Source organism: Gopherus flavomarginatus, chromosome 12 (genome assembly GCF_025201925.1).
Source record: "Gopherus flavomarginatus isolate rGopFla2 chromosome 12, rGopFla2.mat.asm, whole genome shotgun sequence".
Lineage (NCBI taxonomy): Eukaryota > Metazoa > Chordata > Testudines > Testudinidae > Gopherus > Gopherus flavomarginatus.
The window spans coordinates 30,590,730-30,611,625 of NC_066628.1; the positions used below are offsets into that span (position 1 = coordinate 30,590,730).

Below are 20,896 nucleotides of genomic sequence, written 5' to 3' on the forward strand. Positions count from 1 at the left end.
CACTGGTTACCTGCCTGTGATACATGTACAGCGCTCACTGAGCTCCGGTCCTGCAGAGAGAGAGAGAGAAAGTGTGTGTGTGTGTGTGTGTGTAACATGCTGTTTTTCCCATGGGACTCCTGCCTCATTCGGGGCATAGGACGCCCGGGGCTCACTGAATATGGCAGCTTTCCAACATTTCTTTTTGTCCTTCTGCTCCAGTGCATGGGCCGGCATTACTAACACCCGCCATCCACACCCTGCTCTGAAGCCAGGCTGGTCACTGCCTCTCAGTCTGGTCTGGGGCACCCCTGCAGGGTCTGCGAGCTTCACAAACATTCACCACACCCCGGGAAGCAGTGTGGGGCTATCATCAGTGTTGCACATGGAGAACTGAGGCCCCGAGCAATTAAAGCCAACATGATCAGAGCCAGGATACTAGTCTATACGGACCCCTGCTCTGGCAAGCCCTGTTTGATTCTTTTAGAAGCCTTGGAGCCCGCTCAGGTTCTAAGGTCCCTCCTCTACCACAAACAACCAGCCAGAGTTAGCAGGGTCACTTTGCCTAGCCCCTTCCACCCCTACACTAACAGAGCTCACAGTTCATTCCACATATGGGGAAACTGAGGCACACAGAGCTGAAGCGATTTCCCCAAGAGGGTGGAAGAGCCAGGAATGGAACCCAGACCCCTAGTCTTCCTCCTGCAGGAAATGGATAACGTTGGTCTGGTGGAGTTACTTGTGCTGTTATGTGGGGCGCGGGCGGACGGACCCCTGCAGTCCTGGACTTTGGGACCCGCTAGGCCATACAGCTGAAAAGGTGCCAGAAGAGGAGATGGAGGAACAACTGCATTGGTGATTCCGCTTTATGCAGGTGGGAGCAAGCCCTGACTTCCTGTGTCTGCAGTTTAGCTTCCTGACAGCAAGAAGCCACCCCATGCATCCATGCAGCAGGGAGTCAGAGCCAGCAGATGTCCGGGGAGAATCCAGCTAGTGTGTGTGGGATGCTGCAGGGAGCAGAGCAAGAAGCCAGCGTTGCAGCAGTGGGAGTGAGGTCACTGCCATGTGCGCTGTAAGGTACCTAGTGCAGGGGTGCAGCACTGCCCCCAGCTGGATGGCGTTGCTAGGATTTGCATAGCAGGGGTTCTCAAACTGGGGGGTCGGGACCCTCAGGGGGCCACGAGCTGTCAGCTTCCACCCCAAACTCTGCTTTGCCTCCAGCATTTATAATGGTGTTAAATATATTAAAAGTGTTTAATGTATGGGGGGGGGTCGCACTCAGAAGCTTGCTGTGTGAAAGGGGTCACCAGTACAAAAGTCTGAGAATCCCTAGTATAGCACCATGACTGTGTGTGACACCTTAGAGACAGGTAAGGAGACAGGGTCCTTGCTCCAAGCTTATCCATGCATCACACAGCACTGCAGTGAACAGAGCAGAAACCATGGGGACAGCACAACACCCCTTCCAGGGGAGAGACAGCCCCAGGGGTTCACCATGTCCTTGTCTTGCTGCTCTTTCCTGTAGGTCAGAGTGGGAGCAGAGGGCAGGGGCAGGCTGGGGTGGGGGCGGGGGAAGAAGAGGGTGTCACGGAGTGTGGGGAGTCCGGTCCTGCACCCCTCTTCCTGGGACCCACAGTGACTCTCAGCCAGCCAGTAAAACAGAAGGTTTATTGGACAACAGGAACACAGGTTACAGCAGAGCTTGCAGGCACAGTCAGGACCCCTCCACCGAGTCCTTCTGGGCTTTCAGGGTGCTTGGATCCTAGCTAGGATACCCTGAATTCAACCCACACAGCCCCAAGCCCAAACTCAAACTGCTTCCCTCCTGCCACTCCCTTCCTTTGTTCCCCTTCCCGGGCAAAGGTGTTTGACCTTTCCCCTCCCTTACCTAGCTCAGGTTACAGGCCCTGGCATCGTCCATCCCCTAAAGTCCTCCCCTGCTCTCCCACTCCCCACACAGACAGTCCCTACTGCATCACAGAGGGTTGTCTTGATGCCCTGGAATCAGGAGAATGTTGCAAGCTTAGGAGGAAGGGTGAGCAAAGGCTCAGAACCACAAATGGAGCGGGGCTAAGATGGCTAATGAGACAGGCAGTGGCAGGGATGGGAGGGCGGGAAAGGAAAGCAGAGGGGGACTGAAGCTTGCAAGAGGCTGATTGTGATGTGGAAAGAGACAGGAACCCAGAGGAGGGTAGGTGCCAGCGGGCACAGCAGCAGGGGGCTAGCCTGGAAGGGGAGAGCTGAGCCACCAGGAGGAGAGAGTGGATGAGGTTTCTCCATGGCCCGGGGAGCCAGGATGCTGACTGGTTCCTAGAGAACAGAGCCCCCACCACACTCCCAAACCCCCTGCCCAAGGGGCACATGGCCCCCGTTTGCAGGCTCAGCAGAGAGCAAGGAGATAATGGGCCCTGCAGTGAGGGCAGCACACACCTGGGCGGGGCAGAGGGATGGGGTCCGCCAAGAGCTGAGCTAGCACATGGCCCAGGTGGTTGCCCTGCTGCTCCCATAGTGTCCAGGAACTGGGGCTATGATGAGGCCTTCGCTCTGCAGGGCTGACAGTCCAGCCCCACGACGCTGAGCACACAGGAGGGGCTTGGGCTCCAGAGCCCTCCAGCCAATGGAATTTACTGTATGAGCAGTAGCTGCATATTCATCCGAGCCCCACTACTGCTTGGGGCAGGGGCAGCCACCCTGACTCGTTCTTCCCCCGGCACAGTCCTGAGCCCCTGCAGCACTCGTTACTGGGCTGCTGGCTGGGTCTGGTAAGGGTCTCAGCCTGAGCAAAAGCCCATTCAACTCCCAGCCTCTGACCACATGCAAGGCACTGGCACTGGGAACGTGCCATGCTGACCGCCAGGGAGCAGCGGCACCACTCAGCTGAGCCTCAGGGGGTGGGGGCCAGAGCCAGCACAGGGAAGGGAAGCAACAGGGAAGGCTCAGAACAGCTGCAGCATGGCAAAGGGGCTGGAGCAGGCCGCAGAAAGAAAAGACGGAGCAGATCCCAGATAGCATAAATCAGGGCAGCTCCAGTGGAGTCTGTGAGGGGGACGGCTCCACGTCCAATCTTACCACACATGGCGATCTGGGGCAGAGAATCTTTTGGGTCAGCTGTTTTGCAGGAAGGCAGCATCCTCCCAAGATGATCAGCTCCATCAACTTCCAGCCAAATGTTCACCCATTTTTCATTGCTGTACTGACAATGTTAATTAGTCTCGGAAACAGAAAGAAATCTGTCTGCCCGCATGGCCCCTGTGGTTGGGGTGTCGTAGTCTTCAATTTGTTTATCCTCACAGCCGCCCTATGAGGCAAGGGAGAGGTTTGATCCCCATTCCAGCTCGAATTGGGGAGAAAGATAAGCAGTGGTACGCTGTCAAGCTCTGCCCTCTTGACAGGCCAAAGTGAAACCTCACTCTCAGCAGATGGCGCAGATGTTCACAGTATGTCTGGGCAGGCTCAGCTCACCCTCTGTGGGGTTCAGATTCACACCCCCCTGCCCTTTGAGGCAGAATTGAGACCTAGGCACAATGCGGGCATGTGCCCAGAGCCCGGGCTCCCAGATATGAGGACGGCAATTGAAGCTTTCACTAAAATAAAATGTTTGTGGCTTTCATCATTGCGAAGGAAAATTGGAAAATGCAACCTGAGTGTAACCAATGCAACGTCTGCCTGAGCCTGCAGCAGAGGACGGATCAGCAGCCATTAGTGTCAGGGAGGAAGCTGTTGGTCCCACACCCACCAGCAGAGCAGACTTGGCCTTTGTTGCTCTGGGGCAGAGGCTGGCTCCCTGGGGGAGTGGGTGGTGGTGGTATGGGCCACTGGGCTCAAAGGACTTGCCTTTGGCGAAGCTCAAATACCGCCAGGGCTTAGCTCTCCCCCTCTGGTTTTCAGTTCCATGAATGGGGTGGGGCGACAAGGTGGTTGTATCTCCCAAACTCCCAGTGACACCAAAGGAGACCATGCAGATCTGTAACTCTCCCTCTTCTTCCTTACATGCAATGAAATAGTTAACAATGCTGCCATTCAAATGAGCATCATGGGGCATCTAGGTTAACTCCCCACACCACTGCAGGGGGCAGTTCAGGCTCTCAGCAGATCCTGGAAGACATCACTGCATCAGAGACCTTTGGTGTGGCCTGATCCCCATTTAACAGGTGGGAAAGTGAGACACAGAGATGGCAGAGGGACTCCCCAAGGTTAGGGAGATGGGTAGAGCCTGGAAGGGAACCCAGCTCTTTTAACTAAGTCTCAGTCCAGTGCCTTATGCACTAGCCCAGACTTCTCGGGGTTCTTGTCTGTGCAACATTTGTCAGAAAAACACAGGAGTTCCCCTTCCAATAAACTGTACAGAACGTGGACCGTTTTCATTCTGTATTTGTAGAGCACCGAGCTCAGTGGGGCCCTGGTCCATGACCAGGCTCTGAGGAGCAACCAGAGTACAGATAATAAACAGTAATAATAATTTAGCTCTTACTAAGGATCCAGATCAGATATAAAATCCCTACCGCCCTGTAACACTGCCAGCCCAGATAGTATTTCTTTACATTGCAGGCTCTGGAAAATAAATGGAGAACTTTGAACAACAAAGTATTGGGTCTGGAAGAGAGATCAGAGATAGAGAACGTTCATTGTTTTACCTGGTTTTATTATTGGGAGACGGTTTCAAAGTGAAGTCTGACCCACTTTTGCTAACAGAAGAGGCCATTTGTCTAGGGCTAAAGCATCATTGAGCCAGCCAGGCAATGAAGAGAGAGATGGCAGACAGGCTGGGTTGTGTTTCACTCCAGGACTGATTGGGATCGGATTAAAAACCAGGCGAGAGTCCGTGCCCTAAATCAGCAGATCAAACGCTCACAGGTTTGGTGAAGGAAACACACGAGAGTTTGCCTTTGAGAGGAGCAATTTGGGAGCTAAACAGCTTCATTTCTTTGTTTCTGGGTCAATTTTGGGTGCTGTTAGAAGTTACTGGTTAGGATGAAGAAGAAATGTGTTTGTGTCTAAGGCACTGATCCTGCAAACATTTATGGATGCGCTTAACTTTGGAATCCCTGGGACGACTCAGCTGAGCAAAGTTATGCCTCCCTGCAAGTATCTGGAGGCCTGGAGCCTGAAGCCGTGGTCTCCTTCTGCACCCGCCGAGCTTAGCTACACAATTCATGCCCTGATTCAGGAACGCATGTAAGGCTTAAACCAAGTGAATGATTTATCTGCTGACCTTAGTGAGTGTGGACATGAGTGTGCTCCACTGAAACCAAGGGGGCGGGGGTTTCCATTGAATTGCATGGGGGCAAATCAGACCCTGAAATAAGCCTGTGCTGCTTTTGACCCCATTAGCCCTCCAGAACCAGCTCAGTTACAGGAAAGGAGGCTGGGGCCAGATTCTCCATGTACATCAGCAAAACTGAGTTTCAATCGGTTCCATCTGTGCAAACCCACACAAGGCAGGGTCCTCCCCCGAGCCCAGGTCCCAGCTCAAGCTTCTACACCATAATTGTATTGCCCTGCAACTCAAGTCAGCTGACCCGGGCCTTGCAGTGCCTGAGGATCTAATTTGACTTTGCAGGGCTTTTACTACTGGGGATGATTCACAGATTTCAAGGCCAGAAGGGACTACTGTGCCAGGGAGTCTGACCTCCATTGGACTGTGTTAGAAGAGCGAAGCACCAAGGGCCGGCGCTACCATTTAGGCAGCCTAGGCAATCACCTAGGGCACCAGAATCAATGGTGGGCGCTGTTTTGCTGGAGGGGGCGGCAGGCGGCTCCGGTGGAGCTGCCGCAGGGATGCCTGCGGAGGGTCCGGTGCTCTGCGGCTCCGGTGGAGCTGCTGCAGTCGTGCCTGTGGACGGTCGGCTGCTCGCGCGGCTCCAGTGGACCTCCCGCAGGCACGACTGCGGCAGCTCCACCGGAGCCACGGAGCACCGGACCCTCTGCAGGCACCACTGCGGCAGCTCCACCGGAGCCGCGGGACCAGCGCGCGGGGCGGCGAAATTGCCATCTGCTTAGGGCGCTCAAACCCCTAGCGCTGGTCCTGGAAGCACCCACTATTAGATATTTGTTCCCCATGTAGATACTTATAGACTGTAATCAAGTCACCCCTTACCTTTCTCTTTGTTAAGCTAAATAGATCAAGCTCCTTAGTCTATCACTATAAGGCAGGTTTTCTAGTCCTTTAGTCATTCTCATGGCTCCTCTCTGATCTCTCTCCAACTTAAGAACATCCTTCCTGAATTGTGGGCACCAGAACTGGACACAGGATTCCCGCAGCGGTCGCACTAGCGTCAAATACAGAGGTGAAATAACCTCTCTACTCCTATGTGAGACACTCTTAGGGTGACCAGATGTCCCAATTTTATCAGGACACTCCTGATTTTGGGGTCTTTTTCTTATATAGGCTCCTATTACCCCCCCATTCCCATCCTGATTTTTCACACTTGCTGTCCAGTAACCCTAGACACTCTTGTTTATGCATCCTAGGATCACAGTAGCTCTTCTGGTCACAGCATCATACTAGCTCAGCTGATTATCTACCATGACCCCCAAATCTTTTTCAGAGTCCCGGCTTCCCAGGACAGAGTCCCCCATCCTGTTGGTATGGCCTCCATTCTTTGTTCCTAGATGAACACATTTACATTTAGAGGTATTAAAACACACATTGTTTGCTTAAGCTCAGCCTATCAAATGATCCTCATTGCTTTGGATCAATGACCTGTCCTCTTCATTACTGACCACTCCCCCAATTTTTGTCACAACTGCAAACTTTATTAGTTATGATTTTAAGTTTTCTTCCAGGTCATTCATAAAAATACTACAGGGCCAAGAACAAAGCCCTGCAAGACCCCACTGGAAACAGACGCACTCAGAGCTAACTCTGCTTATACTTACATTTTGGGACCTATCACTTAGCCAACTTTTAATGCAGTTAACGGGGGCCATGTAAATTTTATATCATTCTAGTTTTTAATCAAAAATGTCCTGTGGTACCCAGTCAAATGCCTCTCAGAAGAGTAAGTATAATACATCAACACTATTACCTTTATCAACCAAACTTGTAATCTCATTAACAAAAATAAATCAAAATAGTTTGAGAGGATTTGGTTTCCATGTTGTACAAGAAGGAAAGAGGCCAGCTTGACTTTCAGCTCTCAGGCTGAGTTTGCAGGGCTGGCTGGTAGGAAAGCCCAGCGTTTTACTTGCCAACTGCACAGATTTGCTCTAGGGAAACAGAAAAAAAAGTCACCCTGGACCCTCCATGCTGTTTTTGCAGTGTGGCCTTGCAAAGAAGTGCACATTTGGGGGGGAGGGAAGGGGGTGTTTCTCCACTTCTCTATTTGAAGTGGAACAGGCCTAATGGATGTCATCTTTCTTTTCTGTAAGCGTTTGCTCAGATTAAGCTCTGCCCTGGCCAATGTTCTTGTGAGAACTCCCCACCAAAGACATCCAGCTGAGCCACCAACACAAGCCTGGGTGTCCTCTTGACAGGTGCTGGAGTCTCCATGAATTCCACTACAGACTTCGCTATCACGACTGATTTTACAGAGAAGACACCCAGACACCATGGTGATGGGCTGCAGCATAAACCCCTGAGAATGGCAAGGTTTTTTCACTGATGAATCTTCACCACTGACCCTTCTACAACCTCACCTCCCCCTCTCCTTGGCAAAGAGGCACAGCGAGACCTGGATTGGAGGCTACATATACGGGTTCAGCAAACATCATCAGTTGATTCTATTTTAATGAGAACACCCTTCAAGGAGAGTTGGGGGCAGGGTGGTGTGGGGAGTCAAGCGTGCGGCTTCTTTCAAGAAGCTGCTCGGGGTGTTGATATTTCAGGTCAGAGTGTGAGACACAAACCAGCAAGTCCTTCTGGAGGAACTGCTGCAAATACATGACATTCACTGTGTTTGAGGAGAAGAACCCCCGTTTTACCAACAATTTGACAGCAATTTGCACATTTATTTCAGGTGATTTAGCACTACATCCCTGCCCCTCCCTCCCCCCTGTGTCCCCATTACAGTCTGGGTGATGAGTTGCACTTATGACCTGTGCAGAAAGCTGTAACATCTTAACTTGCAAATACGGCTGTGAGAGAATATTTCTTTATACATTTATACTTATCCGGGGACGCTAAGCATTTCAATTTACATTGTACATTGGTACACCAGTTCAGATGGAATGGCTCAAATAAAACAAATATATATAGATCTATTTTATATATACAAATATATAATATATATATATATCTATGCAGACAGATATATATATATATATATCTTTCAAAAGGATAAAAGGTTAAATTTGTCTTTGCATGCACCACCAAAACCTCTGCTCCACACCACCCAAACAAAAGAGCTAACTAAGGCTCAGCGCTGAGTAAACTCTTATCAGGTGCCTGGTAACATGTCCCTGTAGTCAGTTTTGCCCTCTCCTTGCAGACTGTGATGCAGGAATATGTGACTCTTGGTGGGGAGAGATGAGGGAGTTGCGCTGGTGAGCAGTGAGCTGGAAAGGCAAGGTCACCCGGGCCACATCTCACTTTCTAAAGCACAGGTAGGGGGACACAACATGAGCACATTATTGCTATTCAAAGCATGGCCTTGCTCTCCAGCACAAAGTGGCGCCGTTCACGCCGACGGGGCCCACGCCTCCCTTGCCAATCGCAGGCGTGTCCATGCCGCTCCCAACTGCCTGCCGTGGTCCCAAGAGGAACAGTCACACCTGGTTCCTCGCCAAATCCCCAGCTGCGGCTCAGACAGGGAGTCATTTCCGGCCAATAACAAGGAGTCAAGCCAACAAAGAAACAAGGGAAGGAGAAAAAGCCAGGGTGAGGTATTTGGGAATGATGAGACATGGTTCAGATCCCATTGGGGCAAACACTCTCCTGGAGACCACCCTGCAGGTGTTACCCTAAAGCAGTCAGTTTGGCAGACAGTCTGGAAAACAACAGGCTTATAAGGGTTAGAGACAACATCTCTCCTATAACAGCCTTCCTGCAGGGGACGGAGACAGCATGGGCATTGACAGCACAGCAGTGCAGCTGGAAAAGCAATGGGCCACCGGGCAAGGATTTCACCAGCTGCCAGGCAAGGGGACGCTGGTGGAACCCAACGAGCGGAACCCTTGCCTGGCAGCCTGGTGCCACTGGGCACCGTTACTGCAGTGACCACCCTGCTGAAGAGCAATGGGGAATGTGTGTTTACGGTGTGGGGAGGGGGGTTGGGGTTATTTTTGGAACAGGGCTGAAAGCTTGAAAGGGGGATACTTAGGCACCAAGTCAAAAGGCAAAGTTTGGATAAGGCGAAACAAACCGATGGAAATAAGTAACCAAAACTGCCCCAGAAATGCATTTTGCCATGGAGATAGGCTGTCCCTGTTTGCTACAAGTCACACATGTCCATCCAGCCAGCTCACACTGGTAGCTGGAGAATGGAGCCCCCACTGAGAGCAAGCCCTGCCAGGGCAAGGTCTCCGGACCGTAGTGGTTATGGGATCACATGTATGTACAAGAGAGTCAATGGGGGAAGGGGACACTATGTCATAGGGCGGTGCTTTCCGATTCTTCCTCTTCCGAATCGACTTTCCCTGCCGCAGAATGTCTCTGGGTTTGTTCCAGCGGATCTTGGTGGAGTGCAGGATCAACCTCGACGTGTATAGAAGGGACATCAAAGGGGACGAGATCTGCAATCGGGCACAGAAAGGCAGAGGTAAGAGGCTGCTCCGGGCGAACCCGCGCTAAGACGGACAGATGAGATCAGCAAAAAGCAACTTGGGAGGCGCTGCTTTTTCCTAGCGGCAAAAACGTTTCTCAGGCTAATACGTTGTTAATGTCAGAGCACAGGGATGTCATAATAAAGTCTAGGTTTGCACCTTCTATCGTTTTCACTTCCTCTCCTGAAGCTTGAGTGTCTCCGTTGCAGCAGCCAGCCTCTCTCTTATTCTTGTCACTATCCCCATGGGCCTGCTAGGACTCAGCACAAATGCCGAGCCCAGAGTCTTTCCAAAACACGGGGCAGAAACTGGCACCTTCTACTGACCCCTTTTGTTTCGGGCCCTTACACTTTGCAGACTCGCCTTAGCCCCTTTCAATCTTTCCCCATCGCAGATAGCAGAGTGGAAAACGCTATGGAGCCATCTAGCCTACCCCCCGTATGGGAATACAGGATTGGTCCCGAGAGGATACTCTCTGTTGCTTAGTCTAGTTGTGAATGTCTCCAGAGCAGGGACTTTGACAGTAGATCTCACACTCAAAGAGCTACTACCTCTCATGTACTCACGGCTATTTCCTAAACTCCACTTCATTTTCCTTTTCAAACCTGCCAGTATTCAGCCCCCTCCATCTTTTCTCCTAGAGCACGAGAGATTGCTTGGCGGACGGGGGGGAAGACATGAAAGGATATTAAACTCACTCGCCCAAATACGCAGCTACCTCATTAGCTGGGTCCTTTCCAGCTGCCAAGTGCAAATGCCACAATTACCACACTAGCCAGGGTTGCTAGGTTTCTAATTAGCCGCCAAGGCCAGCCCCACCCATGCATTCTCCCTTTTCCTGAATCATAGGGAAATGAGTGACATATGAGGCCTGTGTCTCATTTGAGGGCGGGACGCGCGTAGGCGAGTGGCCGGACAGGTACATGGACTGCCCACAGCGTGCAGCATTGGACTGGCCTTTGGGGCAAGGTCAAGGGCCAACAATTCAGGTTTCAAATATAGTAAGTTACTCTGCCTTGGCGGGAGGGTCTTCTGGGACTTCCCCCTCCCCATTTTCCCCCTTTGCCCCCTCAAGCAGCCTGTGTTGAGCCAATCTGCTCTTCTAGCTGCACCGATGGAAGAAGCAGCTAGGGAGATATGGGTGGGGAGGGTGCTGCATCCACGGCACTGCAGCTCCTTGCAGCCCAGGGAACGAGGAGCACAGCTCAGGCCTCCACACTGCTCCCACCCCTAGATGGGCAGAGCGAGCTGGCTGCATCATGCCACATGGATTTCCACAGATCGGCAGCAGGCCCAGAGCCCGGTGGGTTCCAGCTCTGGACACTTGTGTGGTGGCTGTGTCTGTCTCTCTCACACACACACACACACTCTCTCTCTCTCTCAAACACAGACCTTCACACTCACTTCCCAACACAGACTTGTATTATTGTGGTTGTTACTTCTTTCCAAGTGTGTTATTTTAGCTTTTTGACTGGTCTGTGCATTTCATCGTTTTATTTCTCTCTTACGCTTACATTGAATTCTTTGAGTAGTGAGTTCTAAAATGCCCACGCTCTCCTGGCTGGAGTAATTATCCTTACGGTAACTTTTTGAAAATATACATCCTAGCTAGGTTTTTTGTTTCTACTGGTGGTGCACATGCGCACGTACCTCAATATTGGTGCACATAACAAAATTAAGCCTGCACATGGATGGAAAAAATTAGAGGGAACATTGCTAGTAACCCTTCGAATGCTGGCCAGGTGGGCGGCACTTCATACCTTCAGGAGAGGGTTGGGAGGGGCGGGGGGTTGAGGTCAGAAGAAGGCAGAGCTGGACAAGGGCCTCCTGGGTACAGTCAGTCCTGGTCCAACTTGCCTCTCCATGGCTGGCAATTCTCCCCCTGCGCTCGGGCTCTGTGCTGCTCTGAGTCCCACTTCATACCAAGAGGAAGGCAAGGTGAGTCACCTCAGTGGAAACAGCCAGGGACAGGCACAGCCTGCCATGGCTCTGGGCTGATGGTGAATCAGGCAGGCAAATGGGGGGCAGGCGGCTCTTCACCTGTGCATGGGAGGGACGCTTTTGGACCTAGGAGCGGCTTATGCTCCAATAAGTCTGTTCGTCTATAAGGTGCCACAGGACTCTATCGCTTATTGGAGAAACAGGCACTGGGTTTTCTGAGCTCCTGCCCCTCAGCCTGGAGCCCTGAGGAGCAAACTCAAGTCCTGGAGTTAGAAGGTTAAAAAAGAAACCCTACGCAATACATAGGCCTGGGTGCAGCTGGAGATCCGTTGGACAGAGCACTCCCAGCCCTGCGAAAGCACCTGCCTGGGGAAGAGCAGAGTACCCCAGCTGAGATTTGCTGTGTGGGCCTGAGAGCAGAGTTTGGCCTACGGGGGGTATGACTGGCAGATGTCATGGGCACAGTCTGTGCTCTCACACCCGTACAGCTTGCTTCGGAGATGTGTGGCCTAGAGAGACGGGACGGTGGGACAGCGCCCGCACCCCCTCTCGCCTCCTCCAACACTTTATATGAAGGTTTAGGCTCATTTTACACCAGGGGTAAAATTCTGCTCTTGCCTACACCAGGGCAACACTGCTGACTTCCCTGAGCTTGCACCACCAGAAATTTGCCTCCAGATTTTTATATTCCTTTTCCACCGTCACTGATCCATTATTCCTAATGACCACACAAGTGCCCCTTCCCAACTGGAACAAGCTTGCCTCTCGCAGCCTTAAACATGAGAGTGGGCTCACATTTTCAGGAGCGCAGCTAACGCCTCTTGTGGGCATCAGCATTCTCCAAAACCTGCAGCGTGGATGTGTAAACCAGGTAGACGTGTTTAGAACCACAGAGCTGTAAGGCTAGCAGGAACCTCGAGAGGTCACCTACCCAGCCCCCTGCGCTAAGGCTGGGTCATTTGCCCATGGGTGTCTGAGATGATCTCCCCTGATGCCAAACGAGCAGCTGCAGATATTGGACCATTTTGCATCTGGCCAGTGGGACTAGGTGTACAGCTGGCTCACACGGTGTGAGGGGCTCTATATTTTAGCTGCTCTGGATAGGGTTACCAGGTGTCCGGTTTTCAACTGGAAAGGGGACCTGGCAGTGTCCGGTCAGATGAACTGACCTGACACCAAAAGTCTGGTTACCGCGGTGGCGGGGGGAAGGTGCTGGGTCATCAACCTGTGCCAGCCGCTGCTCGGCCGGGGCTGCCTCCTTCCTGTATCTCTTGGGCAGGCTCTGCATCACGCTGCAGCTCCTGTTCTAGCCCCAGAACAGAGGGAGCCCACCTGCGGGGTGAGGGTGGGGGGAGGAAGGTGGAAAGGATTGCAATGAGGAAGGGGAAGGGGAATGAGTGGGGGCGGGGTCTCAAGGGAAGAGGCAGAGCAAGGGTGGGGCCTGGGAGAAGAGGTGGAGCAGGGCAGCGCCTCAGGGGGTAGGGAAGGGGGCTCCAGTTTTCAGACATGAAGCAGTTTTAGTTTTTGAAATAAGGAGGCCTAACTGTCATGTGTATTTGAAACAAGCTCACTGCTAGCCAGCGTTGTGAGACTGTTTCTATCGGATAACGTTTTGCAGCATGTAATGGAAGATACTGAGGAAACCCCTGCTGGAAAAAAAACCAGGGAAGATCATAGCAAACCAGGGTGTGCTGTCATAACGACAGTCTGTGAAGTGGCTAGTTAGGGTTTTTGTGCCCGTTTCCATTTAAGTTAGCTAACAGCCATGCAAATGTCAGTCCAGAGATGCTCTAGTAATGCTTGGGCTTGCCCATGGCTGGACCCTGGGGCAAACTACTAATATCTGAGCCCTGGAACAAGTGTTTGTAGAGGGACTGGACTAGTATTCACAAACCTGTTCGCAGACTTGAGCAAAATAGTGATCACTTTACTAGTGTGGAGACAGGAACAAAAATTCCAGCCTTGACAGCCCCTTAGGGCTTGTGTTCAGAGCAGCGTCGGCTATACTCAAGTTGGCTTAGCTCTAGTGAGAGCAGCCACACCCTGGAGCTGCCCCGGGTGGCTGGACTAGTAGCATAGAATAGTTTTGTTCCCTCTGCGTTACTAGCTCGAGCATCTCCGCATCCCCCGACAGGCCAGCTAGCTTGAGTCCAAAGCACGCCTAGGTGGAGCGAGAGATTTTTGGCCAGTTAGATTTAACACTCGAGTTACAGCTGGTGCTAACACCGCAGCGGAGAACAGCCTGTGGATGCACACTCGTCCAGTTCACACGCCATCAGAACGTGTAGTGCATCTGCTGGTGCACCGCGGAGGCCCACCGACGTGCTGGTCCTGTGGGTTCCACTGCAGGGCAGGTGGAGTTCCACTGGTGTGGCACTGCAGTGACATGCAGTGGCTGTTTTTATCAACTGGGCTGCTCAGCCTAACAGTCCCATACCACATGCCTAGCATGCAGGCCTCATTTGTCACCTGTGACATTAGGCTCTTAACGCTACAGTGCATTTGCATGATGCTATTCGTTCATTTTATCGGCGCGCATTTCCAGAGTGCTCCTGGTCAGAGTAAATAAGCACCACCTAGTGATGCTAAATATCCCCAGAAAACATACCAACGGCATCAATACCCAATCAAGGCAATTAAGAACGGCAATATCATGACATCCCTTCTGAAAAACAATACATGAAATGGAAGAGGGAGAAATTATTCATACAGGTCAGTTCTAAGCCATGGTTGGGAGGGGAAGAAAGGGAAGGGGAAGGTCAGGAGCTAGTCATGGGATTGTTTTCATTGACTGATTTCAATATACAAAGGGGGCGGGAACAAAGGCCAGCGGTTCCAGGAAGCAAAAGAAACAAGTTTACTAATAAGGTAATTATTGGTGAACTTGTGATACGGTCACAGGCCCAAGAAGCCATGCAATTCCGGTTCAGCGAGCCCCATGCAAAGGCCAAAGAGAGCGAGATGGAATTAGTAGTGAATCTGACGCAACAGCCAGCCACTGGTGGCCAGTCTAGTGGGTTAGCTTTTCAAGTGCCAGAGAGAGGAGGTTTGCATGGGAACTCCAGCTTACCCTGAGAATCCCCCTCACACCTATCCAATATTGCATCACTCGCCTCAAACAGCTGCAAGGACACAATCATAGGATTGGGAGAAAGGAAACAAAAATAAGCAGCAACAAGGAGACAAGAACACAACAGAAATACAGTTCAGAGAATTGTGGCTGTCAAGTCGTAAAATAGAACATAGAATACATTACAGTATAAACAGACTAGTTTTCAAAACCTGCATGGAGAGAGAAACCAATCTGCCATTCCTATTTACCATTGCCTGCTCTGCAATCCTGGAGTACTAGGGGGACATTTGTATAATTTCCCTTGTGAATCCTTCCAGCACAACCCAGCAGATCAGGACTGGACCGGCTGGGTCTCAGATGCTGTTCTACAAGTAAAGGAGTCAACAGACATGCAAGTGTATAACTGAAATAGTATCTATCTCATGAACTGTCAAGAGTAGAAAGATCCACTATACATCAGTGGAAAGCCAGGATTCCCAAGTTTCCAACCATGTATAGTATCTGTTTCTAGTCATCATGGGCCACGACATATACCACAAAATGATGACCAGTCCCTCAGAGCGGGCAAAAGGACACCAGATAGGCCTACCTGTTGTCACCGTCCTAAAGTCCCTGGGCCAGTTTGCATTCCACTATATGCTATATTTCCATATCAACACCCTCACCTATTGGAGGTCTCAGGGGACACCTCAAAACATCTGCTAGAGCTGGCGGGGAGGACAGCCCTAAAAAACCAAGGGAACCAATTGTAAGACTTACCAAAGGCTGTTGCGAGGGCTCAATCTGCAGTATGGAGAAGATCCCACCAGATGGGTTATGACAAAAGCCTGCGTGGCTTTGAAATCTATGCTGCAGCCTCAGTGAACAGAATGCCTGAGCCAGCTTTGCAGGCCAGCTAGCACAGGGCCTTTAAATCCAGTTGGTGTCCTGTCTGCTGCACTCCAGGGCAGCACCAAGGGTTCACCAAGGAACCTCAGCTTGAGGGGTGGCTGCCGACACAGCACATGGTAGAAGAGAGCTGTGTTTTCATGCACAGGCGTTTGACTATTTTAATTCTGCCTCATTGCCAGGGCAGGTTTTACCCTCAGTTATTTGCCTTCTAAGCAATCACTCCGCTAAGGAGGCCCAGATTCAGAGGGGGATGCAGAGATTTATGAGTCAAAACTTGTCCCCACCACTCCTTAAAATAAAAGCACCTTAAAGACCGTGCATCTTGGCCCTGGATCCAAACACCCAGGAGCACGTTTCCGTTTGCCCAGCGGTGTCCGATTTTGCACTGACTCCCTCCGCAGTGCCTGCTGCACAGTGGACTCTGGCATCCCCACGCTCATCCCATGATAACACCGACTAATCAGAAAACTGATGCCACCGAGCCTCGTCGGCGTGGCGACAAACTAGCTGACCGTATTCGCCTCTCTCCTTGCCGTACCCTGCAAGGGATCTGATCAAAGCTCTAGGGAGCGAACGGCTTGGTTACCTGTGGACATGCTTTCCCCGGGGGACATGTCATCTAGCAGGGTGTGGTCCATGGACTGCGGGCTAGCGCCGGTCAGGCTGGCTGTGGGAGGCTGTGGCGGTGGCAGCGTGGGCCTCTGCCTTGGCTTAGGGGTGGGTCGAGACTTGGTTAAAGTGCTCGTCAGGGAAGGAGGAGAAGACAGGGAAGGAGCAGCAGCTGGGGAGAGCTGGCCTGAGGCCAGTGAGTAGCCGTGTGGGTAATTCAGTCCATAGGGTGAAGGGGTGCTCGGAGGGGTGGGAGACAGGCTGACGGGGGATGGCTGTCCCGTGGACTGGTCGGACATACCGCCTGACGGGCCGTAGGGCACCTTGGGTGTGATTGGAGCCAGCTTCTTGGAAACTGTGGAAGACAAAGAGAGACAGAGACACCATAAAATGAAGTACAGGTTCAGAGGATCCTTAGCACTTCTTATAACTATTTGATGTCACAACTCCTGCAAGTGAGAAGCTGGGCTCTCTTGCACCCAGGTGCTGTGTACGATTACTCTGCAAATCACACACACAGGGAACCTGGACTAGAACACTCATCCTACAGCGCCAACCCTTCTGGCTGCTCCTAGCCAAGCTAAAGGCATGCACCATCAGCTAGCAGCAGTAGCAGATCCCTTATCTTCTCCATGGATCAGATTGTAGCACCCCTCTTTATTCACACACACAAAGACAGCCTGTTACACTAGAGAAAGATCTCCAAGGGCCAGGCTGGACGCCAGTTACAAAGAATGGTATCTGCTAAAGGTTGCATGCAAAACAGATCCTTACATGTGCAAAGGCACCTGTCCTCCCATAAGCATTCTCAGGAAAACACTTCCCTCGCTATATGAACCAGGGATCCGAGTGGAGAGCTTTGCCCTTCATATCTACTGAGATTTGTGGCTGTCAGAATATTCTTGATTATTTCAAGATGGCACCTGCCTCTCAGATATGGGAGGAGCATAAGGGGCTTGCAGTTAAACAGCCCCTGTGAGATGGAAACTAGCATGTAACAGGGACTGTGGTGGACGTGCCAAACATGGTAGAAGAAGGGATCTCATACAGCCCCCAGTAGGTCTGGATACTCATGAACGTTGAATTAAAGCCCACTCAGGAGCAAAGGGATGCGAACTCCAGCCTGTCTCCCATGCCCCACGGCTACATTTCCCAGCAAAATGACTTTGTGAGGCAGGCCTTGCCAGTGTCTTGCAGGGACTCCTCACTTAATCAAGCAGGCGACATCAGCAGCTCCGAACCATGAACCAACTCCTTGGGTCTCTCCAGTGAGAACTGTGCATCCGCGGACTCACTCCTGCCCTCCATCCAGTCAGCTAGGAGCTTCCTGCACAAGTGTGCAGCCTCCTCAGCTGGTTTCCGAGGTCTGTGGAGATGTGTTTTGGAAGACGGAGGGAAAGTGCGGGATTCACATGGCAGCACTGAGTGCGTTTTCACATGAGGCCACTCTGCCTCTATGTGGCAATGGATGATGCAGGAGAGGGCAGAACTCCAGGAGCTGAAAGCTCCATTGACCAGAGTACAGAGAGTGCTTTTGTTAAGACATATTGGGCAAAATGTTCAAAAGCGCCTAAGTGACTCAGGAGTCTAAGTCCCATTTTCAAAAGTGATTTAGGCACTTTGGCACCCTAGTCTCATTGGAAGGCTCATCACTCCCTGAGTCCGTTTGGAATATCCCACCAGGCACCTAGCTACATCTTTAAGCAGCTAAATACCCTTTAAAACCTGGCCCTCGGGTGCTTTTGAAAATTTTACCTGTTGTCTAATAACCAAAGGTTCAGAGGGGTGGTTTGCACGAGCACTCAGACGTTTGGAGGCTTCTCTGACCCACATTGTAATTATCCCAGTGTCTGGGGTCTGCCCAGACAGGGCACACTGTGGATTTGATGAGAACTGGTGAGATGTCCAGTAATTCCTGCTTCTGGGTCGGAATTCTCAGCAGCTCCTGAGGAGCATCTGTAGCTTTCATTTGAGCAAACAAACGAAGAAGTCTGTGGTTGCAATGAAAACCTTCCACATACAAAGCAAGTGTAACCAACCTAGCCACGTCTTCCTCAGCTCCAGCCGTCAGTGGCGAGCTCATTTCCCTGACATAAAGATGGGGATGATGGGAGATCTCTACAGCATGTAATTTAGCAACAGTCTTCATCAAATCAAGACCCAACATAGTTTTCATATGAGTCTTATCACGGGCCAGATCCCCAGCTGGTGTAAATCAGTGTAACCCTGTTGACTAAATAGAGCTAAACTGATTGACAACAGCTCAGGATCTGTCCCAGACCGAATTATAATTGTCCTTCTGACAGGAGTCTTCAGCCTAGCCAATGCACAAACTTTTGCTGGCATAGCGCTATCAGCTGGTGCATGAGGTGTACGATCCCTGACCAACCGAGCTGTGCCACGCAGTTGCACCAACACAACTGCACTTTTACCCGCAAAACGTGCATGTGTGCGCGTGTGCATGCGTGTTACAGTGTATCCACACTCGGAGTGCTTTCCCTGTATAAATATACTGGCAAAGGGCTTTGTCATAAACAGAGTGTTAAGGGTTAATGTCTCTTATACCTGTAAAGGGTTACAAGCAGGAAACTGGACACTTGATCAGAAGACCAATCAGAAGACAAGATACTTTCAAGTTTGGGTGTGAGTTCTTTGTCCTTTGTTCTTCTCTCAGAGGGTCTGAGAGAGACCAGACATGACTACAGGCTCTCTAAGTTTCTTTTCATATAGTAAGTAAAACAGGTGGTTTAGGCTTTTTAATTGTTTTTACTCTATTTGCAGTTGTGGATCTGGCTGGTTAACTTTTATATGTGTAGTTGCTGGGAATATTTTGATTTGTATTGGTACTGGGGGGAAGTCTCCTTCTGGTATCTGTAAGCTATAGGACCCTGTATATTTACATCTTGAAGTTACAGAGATAATTCTTTACTTTTTCCTTTCTTTTATTAAAAGATTTTTTTTTTTAAGAGAACCTGATTGTTTTTTTCTTCCTTGTTTCCCTTGTGTTATTCCAGGGGATTGGGATAACTCACCAGGACGGGTGGGGGGGAGACGGGAGGGGGAGAGATAGAATCTCTCTTTGTTTTCCTTGAATCTGTTTGCCTCTTTGTGGAAGGGAAGGGAGATGGTTCTCTGTATGGTGATTTAGAGGTTAGATCAGTATCTCTCGGGATAGCCCAGGGAGGGAAATTCTGAGAGGGGGAAAGGTGAAGGGGAATGGTTTATTTCTCCTTGTTTTAAGAACTCAAGGGATCTGGGTTCTTGGGGTCCCCAGGGAAGGTTGGGGAGGTCAGAGTGCCCCAAAACACTATATTTTTGGGTGGTGGCAGCCTATCAGATCTAAGCTGGTAATTAAGCTTAGGGAAATTCATGCTAGTATCTCATTCCTGAACTCAGGTTCAGATTTGAGAAAGAATGCTATGACAGGCTTCTACCGGAGAGCTGGCATTCCTCACCTCCATGCAGGGCCATCACTGGAAGAAATCCAGCACGAGGCAAGCACGGTCCATGCAAATACCAGATGGTCATGCGATTAGTCCTTCTGTGAGCAGGACAGCATGGAGATCCAGGCACATGAAAGCCCACCTTCTCAGGCACCAAGAAAACATACCTTCAAATCCCTGAGTTGGTAATGGCCCCGACGGACAATCTGCACCCATGCACATTCAGAATGCTGTGCTAGAGAGCATGACCCACACCTGGCTGAGTGTTCACAAGGCTTACTACTTTATTACACTCATCACCTTGCACTGGTTACATTAGCCTGCCCTGGGAAGGCACAAATACCTTTGCGCAGTGTGTGAGGGCTTTGCTCCATGGACAGCTGCTGAGTGGGACTGGCCACCTGCTGCACGCTCCCACATGGGGCCACGTGACTGGAGCTTGGGCTGCCTTTCTGCCCAGACACGGGCGACAGCTCCTTGGTTTTTAAAGTACTGCAAAGAAACAAACAGGAACACGTAGGAAAACATGTAAGTCCCTTTGTTTTGAAGCCACCCCATGAACCTCCCTCTGCCCCACAGCCCAGAGTCACTTGGCTTACGCCCCTCGCACTCTGGCCTGTTCTCTGGCATGCAGGCCTCGCTAAGAGCAGGCATTTGCACTGGCAAAGCCAACCCCCCTCCTGATTCTTTGCCTGACAGAAGCTGCTTCTGGAGACGCGCTACACACTGGACTCAAGATGTGCATACGTCTTTTCAAGCAGGCGGAGCACAATGAGAGCATGAAGTGATGCTGCAGCCCTCCTAGCTGCATGGCGTACAGCAGAGACAGAGCAGAACAAAACCCCTTCCCTACCCCCCAAACGGCTCCTCCTCCAGAGGGAGCTCTGTTTGTTAAGAAGTGCTTTAGGAATTATTTGGGGCAGTTCTCTGGCCTATGTGATACCGGAGGCCGGAGAAGCTGATCCCAAAGGACTCTGCTGGTCCTGGAGTCAATGCATCTAAGAACCTGTCATGGGGACTGGTTTGGGTTTTGTTTTGTTTTTTAAAGCTTCCTCCCCAAGTCCATTTCTTAATCCCCAGATATGCCGCTCACTTGCAATGGCCAAGAATTGGACAGAGGGGTCCAGGCCACCCAGCAGCAAAGACCCTTTGGACAAGGCAGCACAGCAAGCGATGTAATGGCTCATCAGGATTCCTTGGGTGAGCAATGGCAAGTCGGCTGGGCCGGGCAGCAGCCATTTACAGCCTGCACTGCAGA

General features: G+C 51.1%; 1 protein-coding gene across 6 annotated transcripts in view; it reads right to left on the minus strand.

The window, feature by feature from the left end:
* Nucleotides 1-6,080: 6,080 nt before the first annotated feature.
* Nucleotides 6,081-20,896, minus strand: part of ARHGAP44 (Rho GTPase activating protein 44) — a 57,519-nt gene continuing 42,703 nt past the window's right edge. For 4 of the 6 annotated variants that reach the window (XM_050919272.1, XM_050919268.1, XM_050919271.1 and 1 more), the window contains 3 exons: nucleotides 19,982-20,130; nucleotides 16,173-16,550; nucleotides 6,081-9,651 (listed from right to left, as the gene is read on the minus strand). In XM_050919272.1, the coding sequence (XP_050775229.1) occupies nucleotides 9,509-9,651; nucleotides 16,173-16,550; nucleotides 19,982-20,130 (670 nt within the window). In that variant the 3' untranslated portion in view covers nucleotides 6,081-9,508. Of the gene's footprint in view, nucleotides 9,652-14,692; nucleotides 14,745-16,172; nucleotides 16,551-19,981; nucleotides 20,131-20,896 lie in introns of all 6 variants that reach the window. The other 2 variants (XM_050919269.1, XM_050919270.1) reach the window with 2 other exon arrangements.